Raw genomic sequence first — 16522 nt, 5'->3', positions numbered from 1 at the left:
AATCTACTATTGTTTACAAGCTACATAATCAATTTCTTTTTTAAACAGACATGAGAAAACATACATGGTAGTAATCAGCAGGTGGAACACCACAACTGCACACTGTGCAGTGTGGAATAGTTGACAAATATTTTGACTGAGGTTTTCAAATTGGGGTGCTTAAAGTTAGGCCTCATTAATCTATATAAATAGAAGTGGCCTGATTTTCAAAGGTACACAGTACCTTCTGTTCTCTTTGACTGTAGTGGGATTTGTGGGTGCCAAGCACACTTGATACCCTTTAATACTGCTGTTTGAAATCTTAATTCTTTAATATTAAATGGAAAAAAACTGTTAATGTAATGATTAGACTTTTTAAGGTGGGAAAAATCTATGAGGCCCTCTAGTCCACCTTTTGTGCAGTACTCAGTACTGTCCGTACTGACTATACCATATCTAACATATTGTGAATAGGGCTGCCTATTAATCACAGTTAACTCATGTGATTAACTAAAAAAAATTAATGGCGATTAAAAAAATTAATCGTGGTCAATAGCAGTTTTAATCATACTGTTAAACAATAGAATACCAATTGAAATGTATTAAATATTTTTGGATGTTTTTCTACATTTTCAAATGTATTTATTTTCATTACAACACAGAATACAAAGTGTATAGTGCTCACTTTATATTATTATTTTTGATTACTAATATTTGCACTGTAAAAATGATAAACAGAAGAAATAATATTTTTCAATTCACCTCATACAAGTACTGTAGTGCAATCTCTTTATTGTGAAAGTGCAACTTACAAACATAGATTTTTTTGTTTGTTATATAACTGTATTCAAAAACAAAACAATGTGAAACTTTAGAGCCTATAAGTCCACTCAGTCGTACTTCTTGTTCAGCCAATCGCCAAGACAAATAAGTTTGTTTACATTTACGAGAGATAATGCTGTCCACTTCTTATTTACAATGTCATGTGAAAGTGAGAACAGGCATTTGTATGGCACTTTTGTAGCTGGCATTGCAAGGTATTTACGTGACATATATGCTAAACATTCGTATGCCTCTTCATTCTTCAGCCACCATATCAGAGGACATGCTGACGACGCTCGTTAAAAAAATAATGCATTTAATTAAATTTATGACTGAACTCCTTGGGGGAGAATTGTATGTCTCCGGCTCTGTTTTACCCACATTCTGCCATATATTTCCTGTTATAGCAGTCTCAGATGATGACCCAGCACATGTTCATTTTAAGAACACTTTCACTGCAGATTTGACAAAATGCAAAAAGGTACCAATGTGAAATTTCTAAAGATAGATAGAGCACTTTACCCAAAGTTTAAGAATCTGAAGTGCCTTCCAAAATCTGAGAGGGACGAAGTGTGGAGCATGCTTTCAGAAGTCTCTCGTGGAAACTACAGAACCCGAACCACCAAAAAGGAAAATCAGCCTTCTGCTGGTGGCATCTGATTCAGATGATGAACATGCGCTGCTTTGGATCATTATCTGACAGATCCTGTTGTCAGCATGGATGCATGTCCTCTGGAACGGTGGTTGAAACATAAAGGGACATAAGAATCTTTAGCATATCTGGAATGTAAATATCTCGCGACAGCAGCTATAACAGTGCCATACGAACACCTGTTCTCACTTTCAGATGACATTGTAAACAAGAAGTAGGCAGCATTATCTCCTGCAAATGTAAACAAACTTGTTTGTCTGAGCAATTGGCTGTACAAGAAGAAACACTGGGTGGACTTTCTAGGCTCTAAAGTTTTACATTGTTTGTTTGTATTTTTGAAAGCAGTTATTTTTTGTAACTAATTTTACATTTGTAAGTTCATCTTTCATGATAAAGAGATTGCTCTACAGTCCTTGTATTAGGTGAATTGAAAAATACTATTGCTTTTGTTTTTTTACCATGCAAATATTTGTAATAAAAATAAATATAAAATGAGCACGGTACACTTCATATTCTGTGTTGTAATTGAAGCAAAATATTTGAAAATGTAGAAAACATCCAAAAATATTTAAATAGTTTTCTATTATTAATTTTTTTAATCACTTGAAAGCCCTAATTATGAATAGTGTATTTAGTGATGGAGCTTCTGCATCTTACCTTGGTTCCTGTTCCATATTTGAACTATTCTTTCTAATAGAAATACCTTTATACTTTTTAAAAACCCTTTTTTCTGGTACTCCTAATTATCCTTCTCTGTATCACAGTACTTGTTCTTTCAGATGTGTAAACTCTAAGTATGTAAGCTCCTTTTCCCCTAAGCCATACACCTGCAGCTCTGTTTTTTTTTCTTATACAGAACTCCTCAAGCATTTTAACACCTTGATAGCTGTACTCTAAATATTTCATATCTTTAATATTTTATACTGAGGCAGCCAGCACTTTACACAGTTCACTATCATATATGTTTATGCTACAGTGACTTAGAAAAAGGGTATATTACCTCCCTATTTTCCCAACATTGTGTTCTACTCTGTTGTATGTTGGAAGAAACAAAGTAAAATGTACTAGATTTTTTTATTAGAAAGATTGCTCTTTTATCCTCTCTGCATTATTATCTCCACTCTGCATTCATGCACCAGTGTCCAAAGTTTCTCATTTGTTGTTGTTTCCACAGTATATGCTTATAGCAGCTTTTCTGCCCACTTGCTGTAAAACACAAGTGTGTGCAATATCTAAGGCATTAAATGCTTACTAGCCACTTGGCAGGAGCTTACTTAATTGAATTTGGCACAGAACAGTATTTTCTTCAAGCGATGGTCTCTATTGTATTCCACTGAAGGTTATGCGCATGTGCCCGGAGCCAGAACTTTTGAAAGTAGTGTTGTTCAGCATGTGCCCTTCTATTGCCTCGTGGTTTTGCCCGAGGTGATAAAGGGTGGGATGGACCACCAGCGACTCCAGTTCCTTCTCACTGCTGCATGGTCCAAGTCAGAGCTTTTGTTGCTTTCTTGTCCTTAGTGACACATTGTCAACAGATTTTAGAAAAATTGATTTTGGCCTCATTCATAGTTATGGTTTTATTGTTTTAGGATTTTTTTTTTTTATAAGTACTTTCTAGTTTCATAGTAGCTGATAGGATTAAGGACTTGGAATGCAGCTTCAGCGGTTTTCCTGCCAAACAATCCCTCCTCCCCACCCATCCATGCCTGGGTACTGGATTAGACCAAAGATGCCAGGATTCAAAACATACGCTTTCTGCCCTCATTCATTTTCCATCAGTGATGAACATCAGTGCTGTTTGGAGGAGTCCCACATTGTGTCCAGGTGTAGTATCTGCCTCTCCTTCCTTGCCCATAGTTGGAAAAGCCAAGTTCTTTGACTCAAAAAGCACTTAATGGAGGCTGCCATGGGGCCGAAATTGGATCCTAGCCAGCGAACCCCCCTGTACATCAGCCTGAGCAACCTAAAAGCCCTCCCTGTACCGCGGAACCTCCATTCGGCTCTGCTGGTATCAGTGCTGCGGACCCCGTGCTGAGGCCCAGTCATGAGTCCCAGCTTCTCGTGAACCGTCGGTTCTGAGACAGATGCCCTTACCAGTTCTGGTCCCATCAACAGACCGGATACCACTGATGCCTGGGAGACTCAGAAGTGTTCCTGGGGCCCCCATGAGCTATTCGCCTTGGAGGGACTGAGGTCTCCCCGTGCTCTGACGTGCTCACCTTCTGAGACGGCCCCTTCCTCCCCCACTACTTCTGCCACATGCTACCCATGCTACTCTGACACACCCCGTTCCAATGGTTCTATCGGCAACGCCATTTGTGGAGGTCTCCAATTCGGAGGATATGAACATTCGACACAGCCTGCCACTCCCACTCTCGGAGCACAACTACGGAAGGGTTCTGACGGCACCGTGGCAGTTCCGCACTTTGCCTTACCCATGGAGCTGGTACCCTGCTCCTTGTGCACGAGCTCAACAGCAGCAAGATCAACCACGTTGGCCATATTGGAGCTCACGGCCTCAGTATTTGCCTTCAGAGCGGTCCTGTTTGCCTCAAAAGGACTCCCCCATCTCATCCCCACAACCTTCTTCCGGCAGACGTTCAGTAATGGGGTTAGATGACACACTGATTTGCCCGGTTCAGATGGTACTGGTGAATATGGAGAGACTCCCTTTGTTGTCTCCAGATGCTGCCAGTCATCGACAATTTCCTCCCCACCAGAGGACTGCCGACAGTTTCAAGAGCTGCTACAGAGGATAGCCAATGGTTTTGAGATCCCACTAAGAGAGCTGTAGAACAGTCAACATCAGTTACTAGACATTCTGCATGCATCGGTACCAGCAAGGGTGGCTCTGGCAATCAACGAGGCCATTCTTCAACCAGCACACACCATGTGGCATACCCTGGCCACGTGTGCACCACCAAGGTGGCTAAGAAAGGTTACTATGTCCCCACTAAGGTGTCAGAATTTCTATTTTCACATCCTCCGCCAAACTCCTTGGTGATATAGGCTGTGTGGGAGCAAACCAAACAGCAGCACCCATGCTCCATCCCGGCAGACAGGGAAAGTAAGACCTTTATGGGTCGAAAGGTCTTCTCCTCGGCTGGACTACAGCTATGGCTGCAAAGGGTCTACTCTTCTATACACCAATCTTTGGACACTATACTCGGCATCCCACTGGAAGTCATCTCCTTACCACTGGGATGCCCTTCTTCGCCAAGCTGACACAACACAATAGCAGACTCAAGCACTCAAATCCACGGATGCTACACCTGAAAGCTTGGTTTTTGGACGGACACCTCCATTAGCGTGAGACTGCTCATTAGCAGTGCAAGAAGTCCTCTCCACTGGCCGAAAGGACTCCACGAGATGCTCCTATCAGGCCAAATGGGTGTTTCACTTCCTGGGCCCAACGGCAAGGCTGTGGGCATCCCAAAGCTCTTAGATTATTTCCTCTATCTGAAAACCTCAGGTCTCACTCTCAGCACCATCAAAGTTCATGAAGCTCCCATTAGCGCCTTCCACTCTCCTGTGGATGGCCATTTGATTTTTACCCACCCCTTGACTGCCCGATTCTGGAAGGGCATTTTATATAAATACCTGCCTGTTCAACCTATCACTGCCCAATGGGACCTCAACCTAGTCCTTACCTCATTAATGAGCCCCCAGTTGAACCATTGGCCTTCTGCTCTTTTTTTCCCTTTCCTTGTTGCCATTACCTCAGCGGGGGGGAGTGGTGGTTGAACTGGGAGCCTTGATAGCAGACCCCCCTTTCGCTACATTCCATAAAGACAAGGTCTAACTCTGATTGCATCCCAAGTTCCTACCAAAGGTGGTTTCCTGATTCCACCTCAACCGACACGTATATCTACCTGTCGTCTTCCCCAAACCACATACCTCTAATGAGGAATGACGACTTCATTCCCTTGATGTGTGTAAAGCCCTGGTCTTTTGCCTCCAGAGGACAAAGCCATTCCAGAAGTCTCCAAGGCTATTTGTCACCATAGCAGAGAGAATTAAAGAGCAGGTCATTTCCATCCAGAGAATCTCTAAATGGGTCTCCGGGTGTATTATGCACTGCTATCAATTGTTGGGATGCTTCCTTCCAGGTTGGATACAGGCCCATTCAATGAGAGCGCAAGTATCAACCGCAGCTGCACTCCACGACATGCCCCTTGCAGATATATGTAATGTAGCCACGTGGAGTTTGGTACACACCTTTTCCTCCACTACGCTCTAGTATGTGATTCCACGACAGACGCCTCATTCGGTACAGTGAGCCTCCGTTCTACAGTTCCGTCATCTTCCTCACATTCTCCTCCTATCTAGACGCTGCTTGTCAATCACCCTCAGTGGAATACCATAGGACCATCACTCGAAGAAGAAGGGGAGGTTACTTGCCTGTATCTGGAGGTTATTTGAGGTGTGCGGTCCCTATCTGTATTCCAATCCCACCCTCCTTCCCCTCTACTGTGAATCTGATAAATCTGTGGTGGAGAAGGAACTGGAGATGGTGGCAGTCCGTCTGGCCCTTTATTGTCTTGGGCGAAACCACAAAGCAATACAGGGGCACATGTGCGGACCACTGAACAATACTATTTTCAAAAGCTCCGGGTACATGGCACTTGCACATAACCCTCAGTGGAATACAGATAGGGACCACACATCTCGAGGAACCTCCAGTTACAGGTAAGTAACCTCCCCTTTTTGATTCCATGTTTTTCCACAGTCACACAATCTGTAAGTGCTGTTCCCATAATAAATAGTCATTTTTAAAATAATCTTTAAACTTTTGTAGTTTGCCCAGTAACATTTTCCAACATTTTTAGTTTGCCTGTGATTTAAACAGAGTGCCTCAATGGTAATTATTAGGAACTTTTAAAAAACTATTCAATGGATGTTGTTTCTGTGGATAAAAAGGTAAGACAGAATAGTGGTACTCTTTAGTGTCATATTCTAGGTTAGACATTAAGTGAAGCCAGAGTCATGGTTCATAAATCTGTTCTACTGCTTTGTAAAGGGAAACGTTAAAAAAATTCCAGTTTTCTTTGTCAAACTAGCAAGACTGTTTATTGGCTTTAGCTCAAAAACAGGCCTGTTCCAAGAAATCTTACCCAGTAGGACGAAACAAAATCTTGGAAAGCTCATTCCAGCATGCTCCAACTCAGTACAATGTATACAATTTGGTCCATGTATCAATAAGCAATAGTCCTAAAAGTATCTGAATTTTAAAGAGTAATACTGTGCACCAGTGAGGCCTCACCTAGTCTCCAGTCTCCCACATTTTTCATAGGAATTGGCCAGCCTCTTAAAGTGTTATTAGAAGTCTGAAGAGGCAACATCGATAGCAAATACAAAAATCTGGTTGGTAACAATTTTAATCACATTAGTTCTAGCCTATCTTCTGTTCCAGGTCCTGAACTATTGTTCTCAGAAATGGTACACAAATTTATTTAAATAATTACTTGAGTATCTGAAACCCCTAAACACCAACCAAACATTTATCCAACACTTTTGTTTTAAAAAGAACTCTAGTGGCTAAGGCAATGAGAGGATTTAGGCATGTTCATTTAGCTGCTTCAACTTTATTGTCGTCAATGGTTTTGAGTAGGCCTGTGTTGGAGTAATGGGTTAATTTAGAAAGAAATATGTTGCAGAGGGTCTGGTGATTAGCTCAGCTAGATGCATTTGCCATGTATCCAAGTTAAGCAGAGACATCCCTTCAATGGCTTTGTTTTGTTTTTAGGTGTAGCAGATAAATTAGTTGTTAGCCATATTTACCTGCATATGGTTTACAGCTTTCAAAGAGAAAAGTAACAGCAAACCATCTAAAAGTAGCCCTCTTCTCTCCTGAGCTCTCTGTCTTGACTCCTGGTGACTAAGAGCCTCCTGAGATAGATTCTACTATCTTTCTTTTGGGAGGAGAGATGCCCTTCAACATGTTAATGGAAGGGGATTGGGGGTGGGGGTAGGAGAGGAGTAAATGGAATGTTAACGTTAAAAATGTAAATATTCAAATAATGAAATGAGTTTCTTCTTAGGTAACACTGACATTATACACATATATGGATTACTGTTTCCACTATTAACTTTTTTCTTATGCTATAAATGAGATGTGACCAAATTAGTGTCACTGTAGCTCGGTTGGTACTAGCAAAACTCAATTTGAAGTGTTACGTGCTATTAACAGTAACATTTGGGGACTGACAAATCACAGTCATTCATCCCAAAAAAACAGTTTTAATTTCAGTTGCACACACTATCACTTAAATATTTTAGTTAACAGCTTCTTTATCTAATGGTAATTTATCAAATTTTGCTTCCCATCTTTCCTTGAGAGATGCCACTTCCAACCTATATCATTTAGTAGTGACTCTTGCATCTTTAACAGGCCTGATAGAAAAGCCGTCAATATATTTTTTTCAAGGTGGCTACCTGTGAGGTTCTGGGGAACAACTGTGTTATAGCATCTGGTTGTGGATAACTTAGAGAATCTTTGCTTGATATTTATTTATTTAGAGTTTAGGCATCTGAAATGAACAAATGTCCATTGATAGGAAAGGTGGTCATGTGGTTAAGGAACAGGACTAAGAGTCAGAGCATCTGGTTACTAACCTCTGTGTCTCTATTCCCTTATCAGTATATAGGTATGTTCCTCTACCTCACAAATGTTGTGAATATGACTTGATAAAGCACTTTTGAGGTTGTTAGATGGAAGGTTGCTATACAACTGCAGAATACTATTCCATAAGTGACATTTGACCAAGAATGGTTAGATGTGACCACAAAGAAACTGAAATACAAGACAGTCAGCTAATTATCTCAAATGTATAGACAAAACACTGTCAGCAATGCTGATTAGCCCATTATTAGTACTTATTTTTTAAATTAAAACTTTTGGAAATCATATTGAAGTTGGCTGAAAGGAATGACTGTTAAATTTTAGAAAACATTACTGTAAAACATATTTTAAAAATGAAGTCGTTTTCTTTGGCAAAGTTACTGCTATAATTAGTCATGCTTGATGTAACTTGAAAATCAGTACAAAAATTTATGAGAAGAAACTAAACTGTGTACAGTTTAAATAGCACAGTCACAGATGATTGATTTATACATTATATTTATACCATATTGGTACCTAGTTATGGAGAATCTTTTGCTTGGGGACAGTTTATCACGATGCATACATGTATGCTGACACTTTTGTGTTCAGGCATGTAAGGATTCCCCCCCTCCCACCCCACCTCTTAATAGGTTATACAACAATAATACTTGACACACACAATGCCAGTATCACAAGCCTCTCAACACTGCCATGAGGTAGTTGAGTATTAGAATGGAGGCACTACCTCTTTGCCAGCTATGTTTCCTTTTTTGGCTTCCTCTCCTACAGGTAGGAATAGGGCAGGGCAGCTCGTGCTTCCTCTTTGGCGCCTGTTTCTGCAATGCCATTAGGAGAAACATTATTAAAAACATATTAATATACTTTAGTAAGAGTAGAAGGTGATGGGAGAGCAAAACTTTAAGTATCTTTTAATCTAATTTTGCTTTCTGTCCTTTTCCCCTATTACTCAATAGTCTTACTTTGTACTGAAGATATTTTAAGGGTATGATGCTAAAGCTATTAGTGTGAATAGTGAGTGGTATTGAGCAGTTTTCTTGTGAACTTCACTTAGTTTAAACTCATTAGCCAAAGGGAATAAGTATTACATTGCTGGGCTATAAATCTGTTAATCTGTCTGAAGTGTATTTGAAAAAAGATTAAACATGAACAAAGTTTGTACTAGGTCATTTCAAGAGCAGCATTCCACATGCACTATGCTGAATTCTAATTATGATTTTTTCCCCCCACTAGATAAAAGCCAGAACAAAAACTTAATGTTCTGAGGTTTGTAAGTGCAATTTGTCAAATGATCCATCTACACTATAAAACTTACTGTCAATGATTTCATTACCGCATAGCCTGGTCTTTCTGTATAGAAAGAATCAAACTGTTATACTAATATTACAAAACCATATTACAGTCCTGCTAGAACGTGTGATTTGGTCCCTGCTATAAAGGCAAACCAAAGCATAGAACACAGAGCTCTATAAAACTTTTTTTTTTTTAAAGAGATATGCAATTAGAATAACATAAGAAAACCGACCAGGCTAAGTACTAAATATATTATGAAACATAATGGCATATGGGTCATAAAAGTCAACAAAATAGTTTTTCAAACAAGATGTTTGTTCGAAGGAATAAATGTGAAATAAAAATAAAAGAGAATACCCAAGTTAGTTTTAGTGTAAATGAAGAACAGAACATGTCAGTCATAAAACCTCTGCCTCTCTCACAAAATATTCCTTTAATGGCAACGGGTGATACAATTAAAATCCTTCACTCAGTGATTCAGAGTGGCTATTTCCAAGCAATGTGAATACATGATAAACAGAAATATTCTCAAAAAGGTACACAAACTATTTTGTGGGGACAAAGAGCTAAAACAGGCATATGCAGACTCTTGGTGATTAGCTAAACTTTGTGGTTATTAACAAGTGCTGCCTGGCAGTTAACATATTTAGATACGGTGGGATGGTTATCTCTAGGACTGTCTAGACTCCTTTTAATAACTGCCTGAGAAAAGTCATGTAGAAATATTTAAACCTTGCCTTGTTTTTCACAATCAGTGGTGCAAAATACAGTTTGCTGGCACATACCACTTTGGGGTTGGAGAGTGCTGAGGACAATTTCAGGACCCACAACCTTACCATTACAGGAAATGGTAAGTACACAGGGTCCCGATTTAAGGAAGTATGTTTAAAAAAAAAAAAAAGCTAGTAAAATCATGTATTTCCATTTTTAGTAAACTAAAAGGCTTATAAGATTTAGATTATTTTTATTGGTACTTAATATGTGGCAACTTTAAATAAAATATTTTCAACTGTTTAAAAATAAACATCTACGTGTAACTTACTAAATTGAAAAAAGACTTGTAAAACTTCTCTTTTAAAGTTCAGATCCAAATTTAATGCATCACATGTATGGGTAACATTTTTACCCACATTAATATCTTCTGATCACTTATAAGGAAAGATTCAATACTCGTGTGGATTTTGTGGTCTGAATACTATACTCTTTATTCTGTCGGTGTGGAAATGCTTTTAGTGTCATAAATGGTAGGTAGGAACATGTATTGCTGTGAATAAAGCAGTTGTGGAAGGGATGCAAGGGAGAAATGCTCTGTGTATACAGGCAGACTGTAGCAAGAGTGTTTCCCCTAAATAGATACAAGTAATTTCCATGTTAGGGGGTCTGAGGAAGCCTGGGTATATGGGAAAATGTCTGGCTATTGGATGAAATGCTTATTCCAAAACAAGTGATGTGCTTCAGAAGTATATTCGAACTCAAAAGAGAATTCCTATTGCAGATGGTTAAACAGTATCCAGAGAAGGGAGATGAACTGTACCAGAGACGGGCATCCCCTACTTCTGCACCCTGGCCTTCAGTGTGTATACATACACGCTACTCATGTCTACTTCATTACAATATTTTAACATTTAACTCTTTAAAAAATTAACTTGTTATAATTCATATTTTTCCTATTTCCTACCCTTCATTTAACTTTTTATCTTGTTATATTTTTCTTTTTGCTTATTTCCACATGTTGTTTTGAGCTCTTCTAAACCTGATTGTTCCTTCCTTTTTAAACCCACTCTATGGTTTGTTTTCTTTCTTCTTCCCTTCAATCTCACTTTAGTTTGATTTTTAGCTTTAGTTTGATTTCCCTTGCTGTCCCCGGTCTCCAGAATCTCGTAAGAATCTCTATATCTCTCCACCCCAAAATCCACTTAACTGACTGTCCAGTCACTCAGCCCCAAGTGCATTTGTTCTGTCCACAATGCTACCTCACTGCAATGACTCCTGCATCATCTCCCCCAGTATACAGTCTTGCAGTGGCTGGGAATAGAGTATCCAGGAACTGGTTCCAGGAGCTGCATCTCCCTCTCCCCTCACAAAAGTCTCGCACAGCCGCTGAGAGTTTTCTCTGCCATTTTCATTCCAATTCCTATAGCTGTATAGAAATTCTCTCCTTTCCTCACAAGAAAGGAACAGTGTCACAGGAAAGAGAGCTGTTTCTTCCTCTGTAGGCAGAAGGAGAAGCGGTAAACAGAGTAGAGGCTCAAACGCCATTAGGTCTTTTAGGCACCGATTCAACACCTCAGTTAAGCACACGCATAAGTGCTTTATTGTACTGGGGGTCCTAATTAAAAGTTATTTTCAGCAAGAGTTCTTGCCCCTAGGTAGATCCCAGCATTGAGACAGCACAAGTAACTACTAGCAGCCTCAGATCTAGCGTGCTAACCTGGGGCTGCTGCAATCATGGCAGCAGGTAATATATAAAACCCTGGACTTGTTACTTTATTTTGTTTTAGCTCATAGTATCTTTATCTGATACAAGTTTACAGCTTTCCCCCAAAGAAAACTTCATTCTTTTAGCTTTTTTATTGAAAAGAGGTAAGATGATATCTTGTATTTCCAGGCTTATTACATTTAATAATTCAAAATTTTCTCTAGATATATATCATGTCCTCTGAGAGTCTTTTCACACTTGTACCCTACAGTTGCAGCCCAACAAAGATCAATATTTTAGACTCTTTTTTCCTTAGATTCAATTTTATGTTGACCATAACTTAGTATCACAACCTACCTTGGTCCGTGAGTCAAGAACTGCAACTTGACATAATAGGGATTTCTTTGATCTATAATAAGCATTTCTGAAATGGTGCTGAATGGCCAGTCAATGGAACACTAGAATATCTGGGTCTAAACTAAATAAGAAAGGACCAATTATGTTGCAGAGATGAGGGGAATACTACTATACCTGAAAAATGCCTTAGAATATCCGATGAAATTTCTGACTATAGAAGACTATACAGTAGAAATTGATAGGATTACAAATCACAAACTGTAGGAATACAAATGTTAGCTATGATTATACTTCTGCCCTTGTAATCAGGAATAGGATGTTAAGTGCACAGCACTGAGGAAGAGGCAACTAAATCCAGTACAACAGTAATGAGAGGCTAGCTAGCCATACATAAATTGGTCATATGACATGATGAGAAAGGAATAGAAAAGCAGTTTCTTGGTACCTTAAGTGGTTTCTTCTTGGAACCTGTTGTGGAAAGCACAAGATGAGAAATTACTATAAACTTAGTCCAAAATAACATAGGAGTTCGTTTAAGAAATAATTATACCTGAGCCCCTAAAGAATAATGACCACAATTTAATTAAGCTCCTCATTCTTCCAAGAGGGGCTGTACCAATAGCTAGCCCTATTATAGCATATTTTAGGAATTTGCATTTTTTTAAAAAAGTGAGTTAAAAGTGAGGAAATGAAGTAGGTCCAAATGATCTAAGAATTTTAAACATACCATAATAGACATAAAAGGCATGTGTACTTCTTAACAAAAAATGAACCAGAAAGGTAAGAAAAACTATTATAATTAAATTGTAATGTTCAAAAGATTAATCAAATCATATGCATCTTCTTCAAAAAATGGAAATCCAACCCAAGTGAAGCCTAGAGAAAGGAGCATCCACATGTCAGATAAAAGGTGAGGTGAATATTAGAAAGATTAAGAGAATTTGATGATGAAATAGCCAAAATATACACCCTGTAAAATTTTTCAGTATATCAGGAGGGAGTCTGTGTCTGGCTGCATGTGGCTACCAAGGAGTGAGAACAGGGAGATGATTTTTGTATCACTCTTCATCCCAGAGGCTACTGGGGAGATACTTCTCTTGGATAGTAAAGGTGATGCACTGTCAGCCATTAAGGTGTTAGGAAGAGGTGCTGGAACAAATCATTAAACACAACTAGTCACCAGGACCAGACAGCATTCATCCAAGAGTTCTGATAGTACTTAAGGATGAAGTGCCTGAATTGCTAGAAAAAATATGCAATCTCTTGTTAAAATCAGCTGCTATATTGAATGAGTGGAGGCTAGCAAATGTATTTATTTTCAAAGAAGGTGCTAGTGGTGATCTGGAGAATTAGAGCAGTGAGCCTAACTTAAATATTGGCTAAATTGTTTGAAAAGATAATTAAAGATACCCATAAAATACTTCCGAACATAAGAACAAACCAGCATGACTACTGTCAAGAATGGTGCCTCTCCGATCTACTGCTTTTTGTAGACCTGTCAGTCATAGAAAAGAGAGAGAGGACAAACTCCTATTTTCAGTCTTTGCTTATATGAAAAGATTTACTTCTTTAATATGTTCTTAAGTTAAAATGTATGCAGATCCCTAATCTGTGAGTTTATGGTCAATGGTCATAACTTTATAATTTTTCTTTTAGAGGAGTCGTCGTTCTGGTTTCCCTTATATGGAAGCATGTGTTGTCGTTTAGTTGCTCAGCCATTCTGCATGACCAAGGATGTGATGACAGGATTTCTTAATCAGCAGGTAAAACGAGTTTACTTGATTTATATCCTCTAATCTCCAAGTTCCCTCTAAATTTTCTGCAAACTCCACTGAGCAGTACATTTTTGTCGTTGGAGAAGTTTACACTTTTGCTTACACTGAACTAATGAATCACTGTGTTGCTACTACTATATATGTGCCATGTTTTAAGTTGCTCTTTTTTTTTTTTTTTTTTTTTTGGCTGACTCCAAATGCAGCTACCTCCCTCCGCCCCCCTGGGTCCTGCTCCCCTGACTGACAGCATACCCAGCCACACATACCCTGATGCCTGTTTATTTGGCTGACACTGTCCCAACTCACTAGTGCTATTAGCAGCTCCAGCAGGATCAGGAAGAACCAGTCCTTGCCTATCTTGGAAATCCGGAATTTTTGGCATCTCATGATGCAGACTACAGGGAGAGAACAGGAGCCTGAATACCTGTGGGGGACACTGGAGGTTGCAGAAACTGCTGGGGCAGGGGTGGGAAGGGTGAGCTCACAGGTGGAAACGGCGAGTCCTTCTTGTTCAGCCCCATGGAGTCAGAGGGCTCCTGGAGGCAACATCAATCCCACCACCAGGGCTAGAGAGGTTGCACCCCCTTATTTCCTGGAGTTTCTTGACAGGGGAAGGAGGGAGTGGAATGCCTTGGGAATATTTGTGACGGGGAATTTTGGGGAGATCGGGGAGAGTCAATTTGGTAAGTTGCGGGGGGAAGGGGAGGTTCCTTGGGGTTGGGGAAGGTGATGGGATACCCAGAAGGGATGTGCTCCCAGAGGAGTGTGGGTCTCTGGGACCTGGAGGGAGATGACCAATTCTACGGGCTTGGGGGGAGGGGAGGTAGGAGGAACTCACCACCCATCTGCAGAGCGGAGGAAGGAGCTAGTGACACGTTGCAGCCACCAGTGGAGCAAAACCTCACAGCCTCTTATCTTGCCACAGCCCAGCAGTCACCTGGTCTGGCCCACCTGCTATCACATATGCTGTGGGCAGCTGAGTGGCTCAGTTTGTGTACATGTATTGTATATTCAAGACAGCTGTGCAGCCATGCATGCGTGCAATTTACAGGGAATGTTGCTCATATTAACAATAGACTTTCAGTGGTATTAAAAAGTGAGTAGTTTCCTTTGGTGGTATCTTGAGGACTGGTATCTCTTACTCTAAGTATGCAGGAAGCTGTTATCTTGTGGTGGCTGCTATTAAACACTGATCTTTTAATGGCAATCACTGTGTGGCTAAGAGTAAGATAATCAAATGTTTCCTCAGTGGGATTATTAGTAAAACAGCCTAGATTGCTGCATAAAGACCAATTAATTGTAAGTGTCTAGCTGGTATGAAAATTGGTATGTATAGCTGCATGTCTAATTTTTAAAGTCATAATTTTTAAAATGAGAGGACATTCCTTTGCTCCCTTCCTGTAACCAGCTAAGTTAGTGTAGCCATTAAAGTTTTCTTCTAATGGTAGATTCCATTAGAAATAAAATTACTCTTTTTTTCCTTATCGGCCAACCAGCACATTCCATATTCCAAGAGTACCATGAGACACTATTATTGGCAAAACTGTAAAACACTGAAGGATATTCAGTTAAACAAACATCTGGCTTGGCTGAATGTTACTAATAATTAAGTCCTTGAGTGACACAGTAAAATATTCTGCAGGAGCCATTCCTTTCTGACAGTGTGTTGTGCGCAGCTCTGATCTTTCAGACATCAGACTGTATAGTTCACAAGATGGACTCCGTTAGATGTAACCCATGGAAATTCAATACAACTTTGAGTAATCCATAAATTAGGTTGTTGTTAAGCTAATGTATGACTAGCAACTTACTGAATGTTTCTCCTTTTTAGCAAATGGTAGGAAGCCTGACTAACTGGAGGAGGCTGTACTGTGTACTAAGAGGTGGTAAACTCTTTTGTTATTATACACCCGAAGAAATTGAAGCGAACGTGGAGCCAGCTTTGACAGTTTCCATCAACAAGGTAAATTTAACAGTTTTTCACATAGTCTAATTTGGGTCCCAAGCTGACAAGCTGCAAAGTACTCTGCAAGAAGCATGTGTGAGGGGTATGCCTTGTTTCACTATTAAGGGCACTACAAAATTAAGTCAACCTAAGTTATGTCAATTTACAGCTGTCGCAGTAATTAAATCACTTTTGCATGTCCACACTACGCTCCTTGGTTCGGCAGTGTGCATCCTCACTAGTGCTTGCATCGATGCAGAGAATAGTGCACTGTGGGTAGCTATCCCGCTGTGCAACTTGCCACCATATAGCGCAGGGTGTTTTGCGAAGGGTTTCAATGCCTTATGGGGACAAACGAGTTGTGCAGGGGTAACTGGGAACATGGTTTCAACACCCCATGATGGAGTTTTCTCCATCCCATAATTCTGTCAGCATCCCATAATGTTTCACACCTCTTTTCAAAAGCCCCCCAAACCTGCATGTCCGACATCTATGTGAGAAGCATGGATCCTGCACAGCTCTGCATTATTGTGACGAGCATTACGAGCACAACACGCCTGATCCTGCAGTATTTGCAAAGCCTCCAGAGGAGCTGCGGGGAACATGCAATTCCTTAGAGGCTAGCTTGCTGTGGGACATAGAAACAATTCAAGATTAT

The 16522-nt window shown here is 39.9% G+C and overlaps 1 protein-coding gene across 2 annotated transcripts in view; it reads left to right on the top strand.

Annotated features, from left to right (window-relative positions):
• The window catches only part of RTKN2 (rhotekin 2), a 65602-nt gene that overhangs the window by 29232 nt on the left and 19848 nt on the right, over positions 1-16522 (top strand). For both annotated transcript variants that reach the window (XM_005294315.4, XM_065551885.1), the window contains 3 exons: positions 10124-10218; positions 13801-13907; positions 15751-15882. In XM_005294315.4, the coding sequence (XP_005294372.2) occupies positions 10124-10218; positions 13801-13907; positions 15751-15882 (334 nt within the window). The remainder of the gene's footprint in view (positions 1-10123; positions 10219-13800; positions 13908-15750; positions 15883-16522) is intronic.

Source organism: Chrysemys picta, chromosome 7, assembly GCF_011386835.1.
Source record: "Chrysemys picta bellii isolate R12L10 chromosome 7, ASM1138683v2, whole genome shotgun sequence".
Classification (NCBI taxonomy): domain Eukaryota; kingdom Metazoa; phylum Chordata; order Testudines; family Emydidae; genus Chrysemys; species Chrysemys picta.
Note: the sequence above shows the minus strand (reverse complement) of the source record. Positions and strands in the feature narration are given on the sequence as shown.